The following is a 7,391-nucleotide window of genomic DNA, read 5'->3' on the forward strand; positions in this document are numbered from 1 at the left end:
TGGGTAAGTTCTCCTTGTAAGGGTTTACAGAGAACCAGAAGTGGGGGTGATTCGGCACATCCTCCTTGCTTCAGTGATGCAAAAACAGGTGATGCTGAATACTCCACAGTTTGTCACATTATCTGCGGTTGTTGCATTGGTATTAACAGTTTTGGAAAAAAAGTTTTTTGATTACAGCTTGTACAGACACAAGTGTGAACACTAAGCATAAACTGTGAACTTAGATCAAAGGTGGCTATTTTAATGTTACTATCTTAAAGCAATGTTCTAATCTAATGTTGCTAGATTAAAGAAGGTTTAAACCACAATAGAACAAAGATGCATAGAAAATCAGAGTCTAGTTTGAGGTGATCATGACATGACAGTTAACTTAGTCATTTGTTGGAATTCTTAATGTTTTATTCCTTTTTGAGATAACAAGGCCAGTTTACAAACTTCAATATTGAACAAGTTACAATATGACTGCATCACATTTTTGACTGAGACTTTCTACATCACCATACTTCTTGCACCACACAATGTGAAATCACTGAGTCATTAATAATACAGCCCTCTGCTCGGATAATTAGCATCTCTAGACATCTTTTAACTTCAGACTGCTGTTTGGCACAATGGTTATTCAAGAAAGTCCTGCAATCAACATCATCACCATTGCAGAGGTGAAACTATTATTATATACATGGAAAGAAAGCATAAATCAGAATGAAATATGTTACTACTCATGTTTGTGAGCAAGACACAGGGGAACAAAAACAAATAAAGAAGTACATCCAAATATTACAAACAGTGGTCATGTTGACTTTTAAGTTTAGTTAAGCACTTCAGAATGTACTAAACAACAAATAAATTTTTTATATTATCAATAAATGAGACTCAGTCACAGAACATAGATTGACATTAAATTTAGCATGTGTATAAATATTTTATCAGCATTTAAAAATGAATACACAAACAAGTTACAGACCATTATATTTATACCACAATTAATCTTTAGATTAAAATCACCAGACTAAACTAGCTAGAGGTCAGCCAAAATTCCCAGTGTTAAAAATCACCCAAATAAACACTGGGTTTTCTTAGAGTGACTATATATACCAATTCTACATTTTTCTGTAAATCTTCCCCCTCTCTCAGTTTCCCCTCTTACACCAAAGGTTGTACAGTGTAATCATTCTGTATAACCTTCTATCACTGACTCTCATTGACAAATATGAGTGGTCCTCTGGAAGTGGGGCTCCCCATCTGTCTGTAAAACATTGGTTGTCCCAGATTGGTCTGTGGTAGGCTGAAGCCTCCACCTGATATTTCAAAACTACCCTGGCTGTAAAGCCTCTGTCCAAAACCTGGTCCAGACTGATCAAAGCTACTTTGACTGTACTGCCTGAAACTAGTGCTGCGTTTCTCAGAGGGCATTCTGGAGAGGTAACGCTGACTGGACTTGTGCAAGCCTGTCTCTTTATAGGCAAACCAAATATTGCCAGCCCACAGAGAGAAGTTCAAAAATCCAAAAGCCTGGAAGCAGAAAGGGATGGTTTAGAGTCATGTAAGATATAACCTTACAGAAATAAATTATTTTTCACATTGTGGTAATTTATTTTGGCAGTGTAACACTTCCCCACAAAGTTCTCTTGCTTCAAGTGTTCTTCTGCACTTATAACCACCAAGTATGGGAAATGAAAGCCCACAGAGATGAATGTAGTCAGTATGGATTTTGGGTGAATGAACTTTCAGCAAAACTTTTATACTCATTCTGCAGCTCAAAAGGCTTGTCAAAACACTTATTGCCCTTTATCTGAGAAGCCTCCTCATGATCTTTGAAGTACTGCCACGTTGTAGATGGAATAAAAAACAAACCACTTCTACAGAAGTTAGCTTTACACATAAAAAAAACCTTCCACTGTATGTTTTCTTTGTCTACTGACTCCACCATTTCTGTTGTGATGTCAGTGAAATCATGAGACCTAGGACTCAAGACCAGACTTGTGTTTGTAAACATACATTTGTGCTGTGACCCACTAGTGAAAGTTCCCTTATCTCCCTCACTCAGGCAGGTCAAGGACACACCACTGACTTGAAATTTTATGTCTTTTATAAAATAAAACTTTGAAAGCTTGTTAACTTCACTTTATGAATGAAAAAAAATGAAAACATTCAGCTTGGACAGTTTAGCTCATCAGCAGCCAAGATGTAAGCCTGCAATTAGACTCTACAGTCTTAGATCCTGATGGCACTTGTTACCCATTACAAAACAAGGGAATACCTTGTTCACTGGTGTTAATTACTAATAGTTTCTGAACCACAGAAAAATATACTTGCTCTCAGAATTAAATTTAAAGCCTGAGATTCTCGCTTCTGATATTGGTGGAACATTAACCAGGTACAACTCTAAATTATGCATTGAAGATCTGGTGTAACAGAATGAAATCACTGATTAATTATACTGTTGAATTGTAAAGCAGCATACTTACCACTGACATGTTAAGATTCGTCCAAGTGGGCTCCGCTATTGTCTCACACACATTCTCCTGGTCTCTGCAGGCAGTCATTAAAAGCTGTATTCGACTTATATCAATAGCTGTTTTAACTCCAGAAAGAGTTTTAGCCCAGGCTATGGAGCTCACTAGCCAAAGTCCTGAGAAAACCATTGTCACCAGGCAATCCTGTGGAAAGAATGGATAAAATTTACACAGTATCTAAATCTTCAAAAAATACTGGCTGCTACTAATTAGTCAAAGGTAGCAGAAGCCAGTTCCCATTAGGCAAATTAGACCCAGCTGATTGAACCGAACTAGTTCCTGGTATTTTTTGGATTAAATATATCATTAATACATTTAATCAATATTCCTTTCAATGAGATCCCTTTCAATTCATCAACTGTGTGATTCTGAGAAACACTCACCACTACAGGGCCCCTGTTTTTTTCCCTGTACTTGTTCTGGTAGAAGATGTAGACTATCGTGGCTAGGAGGGAGTAAAGGAAGGCGAGAACAGACACAGTAACGAAGAACTGTGCTGATGAAGAGTAGTCTCCCTCGAGGAAGAGCATCTCTTGCCTCTTATCCTCACAGAGAGGAGCATTAAAGTGCACCTGCTGGAGTCTAGAGGAACCACACATGGGAAGTCACACACAGTGTACAGCATGTCATGCTAGACAGAACACGTTCATGAAAGATTTCGCCATGCAAAAGTGATATATTAGACATGAGGTAGCACCAGACAGTCAAGCTAAAATAGTTTGTGCACCATCTTGTAATTCTTTAAATGAGCAATCATTTATGTTATGCAACATTCAGATACGTGACCTTATAAATATGGACTAATATCTAACTCAGCCATCTTCTCATCATCATCTATGCTGTATCTTAAACTGATTTAAATTGATGCAATGCTTCTATTGGTCTCAGTTTTAAGCAGAACAGCATGATGTACCAAATTAAGTTTAGATAATAAGTCATATAAATTGGTTCAAGGCACCATATTGAACTTTAGTTTGTACCGTGTTATCCAAAATGGAAACACAGAAATTAGTTAGAGTTCCAGGTGTGGGTGAGTGAGCTAAGGGGCTTCAGACACTTGGGAGGGGCTTCAGACACTTGCTCAGTGACTGTGCCACCAGAGGGAACAAATTATTTCTGTTTCACTGACCACAAAAACTTAATTTGCTCTTTTTAGATTCTGGGGACATTAAGAGGAATAATGACACTTACCGGAATGGATAGGCAAAAGTGATAGTGATGTTGCTTTGGATTTTATCCACACAGTCCACTTTAACCATTATCTGGCCAGAATATCCACCACATGTTGCAAATGCAAAGATGGCAAAAAGCTGTGGAGGCAAAGCAAATCACTTTTAGAAATAATTATCTGAATGTCTATCTGAATATGTGTGCATGCTTTTTAGAACCTGTCATATTGGATCCAACAAAGACAGCAGCTTTTTGTTATAACACAAAATACACCAAACAAAAATTAAATGCAGATAAAATATACCAGTATGTGAATATGCCCATTAGGTAAAAGTTACTTAAAACTGCTGAAGATGTATTTATCTAGGGGGCCTTTATGTGCAAGTTAAATCTGGTTTTAAATGCCAGAAATGAGAGACTGTCTGTGCAAAACATCCAACTCAGGCTCAAATGTTTTCATGTGAAAAATAACATTAACAGGGCTGCATGACATGAGCTGAATATCCTGACTATTGTGTTTGGGTGGTTGACTATAATGAATAGAAGGTGTATTTGGATACTGGGTAGATATTTTATGGACACATTATTTTCTGTCTCTCTCATCTCTTCTTCTAAAATAAACTCACAAACACACACACACACACACACACACACACACACACACACACACACACACACACACACTTTTCCATTTGTTTGTCATTTTATTAAGTGTATGTGAAGCTTTAGATATGAAATGTATCTGTGTGTGTAAAAATACATCACACATACTCAATCCTTATGGAGTAAACAGCATTTAAAAACTGCTAGTATAGAAACATCTGCTAAAGCCATGATGAACAATTGACGAGATGCAACCTGAACAAAGGAATGTACAAAAACACCAAAACCTTATGGGATACTGAGCAAAGTTAACTACATCAGAGCAGATCTGCAGGAAAAAACCTGACAAAATTCACTGAATAATGTAGAGATAATCCATGGGTTACCAAAGGACAGAAGCATAGACACACACATTTTATTTACAGATTCATAAATATATGTGCCTAGAACAGCGTAGAGTATTAGCATCAATCTTTCACGCATACCAGCAAGAGCAGATCAATTATTCAAAAAGGAGAGACTACAAACAGGAGGCTGATGCTGGGACCCCTCACAGTGAATCTGATGAAATAACTGAATGTTCTCACAAATATTCACACAAATACCCTGAAAGAAACATTATAGAAAAAATATAGCTTATAAGGAATGTAAATGTGTTTTTATTACTATATACACAGAATTACTCGGTACACTTCAAAAGAATATCAAGATGTCTTAGTAAGTAAACTAGAGAGAGAGAAAAAAAAGATAGCCTTACCGGAGCAAATATGACCATACACATTGATGAGAATGATTGATCATCAGTCTGTATATCTCTCAATAAAGTGACAGCTCCTATCTTGCCCAAGACCTCTGATAGTGACTGAGAATTCACTACCCAGATGCTTTTACATAGGAACCAAGCAGTGTGTGTGTGTGTGTGTTTGTATAGGAGGGGGGGGGGGGTGAGAGAGAGAAAGAGAGGAGAGAGAGTAAGAGAGAGAAAAACAGGAGAGAGTGAGAGAAAGCAGGAGTTTTGCAATTTAATAAATCAGAATTTTAGTTTTAATTTAATTTATTTAATTTAAAAGTGCTATAGCATGTGCAAAATATTGGATAAATAAGCCACAAACCACAGTGTTATTGACAGAATAACACTTTTTTTGGTATAAACCAAAATCAAACCAGAAATAAATTGTAGGAATTTGGTACACATTTAAAAATGATTCTTTGGAGTCAGATCTGTGCACAGTTTCAGGTATTCAACAAAAACGTGCAAACCAACTACAGTCTAACCAACAATGGACATCAGAAGAACAACAGAAGAACAGAGGACAACACAAGAAGAGGTTAGGTGACTATAGGGGACAACAGATGAAGGGGTTATATGTCAATGCAGCTGCTTTGTAACAAAAAGTCAGTCCTAACAGTTTTAGCATTGCTGACAGAATAAATACTGAATAATATTTTCTTAATAATTTATGAAAATTTTTTGATGTTTAAAACCTGAAAAAAAAATATAAATATTAATGCCATTTTCTTTGATATTATTGCTGAAAGAAATATCAGTCACAATCACTGATGCAGCTGATCTTAATTCTGGGCTAAGGTAATTGGACTCAGTCTGAGAGCATAAACAGGCCTGAGATCATTCCTTAATGCAGGAGAGGCTTCATAGCCCTTCATCTTTTGGCTACATCTGTCCTTCATCTCTCTAAAGGTTTCAGTGTTTCAGCTCAGTGGATCTGTAGGAACCCTTTAGCCTTCTAGTAGATCCAGTGATAGTGCAGTTTTCAAGTCATGTCATGCTTTTTATTGTCTTTCCAGCCATATGCAAGAATACAGTGCAATTATTTTACACTTCTCCAGGACCATGGGACAACACAAAATAACACAAGTGCAAACAACAATAAACATGAAATGCAGGACCAATAATAATGATAACATATAGGACACTGACTAATACCCATCACCAAGCCTAACAGAAAAATATTTCCATTTTAACATGCTGATTTATGATATTCATGTTGCTGTGCACTGTAATGAGCAGCACAGTACTCCAACATAACATTCAACATTAAACTTCACCATGGAGTTTAGATGATCTTTTTCATCACCAGCCTTCCTGCATACCAGACCCACTCCACTCTGCTCCTGATCCTTGTCCAAGTGACATTTAGCTAGCTCCATTAAAGGCCCATGTTTCTGATTTAGTAACTGTAGATATTTCCTTATAGTCTGCCTTCCTGATAGGTTGATAGCTTCTGCAATTCTGTAGTTGTTGGGAGAATTTGTTTCCTTTCGAGCCACCCTCTTTATTGTGTGTGGTGACAAAATACATATGCATCCTTTTTTAGGTAGGTTCACCTTTAAACATTTTAATATTTCAGGTTCACCTTTAATCATCTTAATGTCTGACAGCAAAGGTGTCTCATTTGTGTGTTTTTGATATATGTTGATAGATGAGTACATGAGTGTGGCTTGTGCGTCCATATGTCTTATACGTTCTTTTTATAATAAAAAAAACCCAAAACTTTTTTAAAATAAAATGCTTTGAAAGTATAATTAAGAAGTCTATCAGTCTATTGTTTTAATCTGTTAAACATTTTCAGGATTTTGATTTGCCTTGCCTTTTGGGAAAGAGCAACATTCAACCTAGGTATTTTCCTCTAGCAAAACAAATCTTTTAAAAACTGTACACTGTGCAAATAGCCATTGAAACTGACTCTCCCTCTACACTGTACTAGGCATATATGGCACAACTGAAATCTTGTTTTAAATCCAAGTGATTTACCTCTTTTTTAAGTAATAATTGGACTTTTGTTCATTTTTGCCATTTATCATGTATTAATTGTGTAGGTCAACAGGGTTAGCGGAGCCTTCATTTCAGAAACACAGACAGCAAATAAGCCCTCAAGACATTCAGCACGGCACAATAGGCTGGTTCAGTGAAACCTTATGTCAACATCAAAACATCAGTACATCACACATGTCGCAATATATAACATCAAATGTCTAAAGGGAAGTAAATGTTCTTAAATCATCATTCCTTATGATGAGAGCTATTGCTCTGCTGAGTTAAGTTATATATCATTGCCCCCTTCTGGGCATAAGGTAAAATCA

At 36.6% G+C, this 7,391-nt stretch overlaps 1 protein-coding gene across 1 annotated transcript; it reads right to left on the reverse strand.

Annotated features, from left to right (window-relative positions):
• Nucleotides 1-377: 377 nt before the first annotated feature.
• synprb (synaptoporin b) lies at nt 378-5,138 on the reverse strand. Its single transcript, XM_027007878.3, has 5 exons — nt 5,047-5,138; nt 3,708-3,826; nt 2,900-3,098; nt 2,469-2,660; nt 378-1,512 (listed from the first exon to the last, which is right to left on the reverse strand). Exons 1-5 carry the CDS (start codon nt 5,068-5,070, stop codon nt 1,189-1,191), a joined length of 858 nt encoding a protein of 285 aa, XP_026863679.2. The 5' UTR covers nt 5,071-5,138; the 3' UTR covers nt 378-1,188.
• Between the last annotated feature and the right edge of the window lie 2,253 nt (nt 5,139-7,391).

The sequence above is a fragment of the Electrophorus electricus genome, chromosome 7, assembly GCF_041902795.1.
Source record: "Electrophorus electricus isolate QZ-2024a chromosome 7, ASM4190279v1, whole genome shotgun sequence".
Lineage (NCBI taxonomy): Eukaryota > Metazoa > Chordata > Actinopteri > Gymnotiformes > Gymnotidae > Electrophorus > Electrophorus electricus.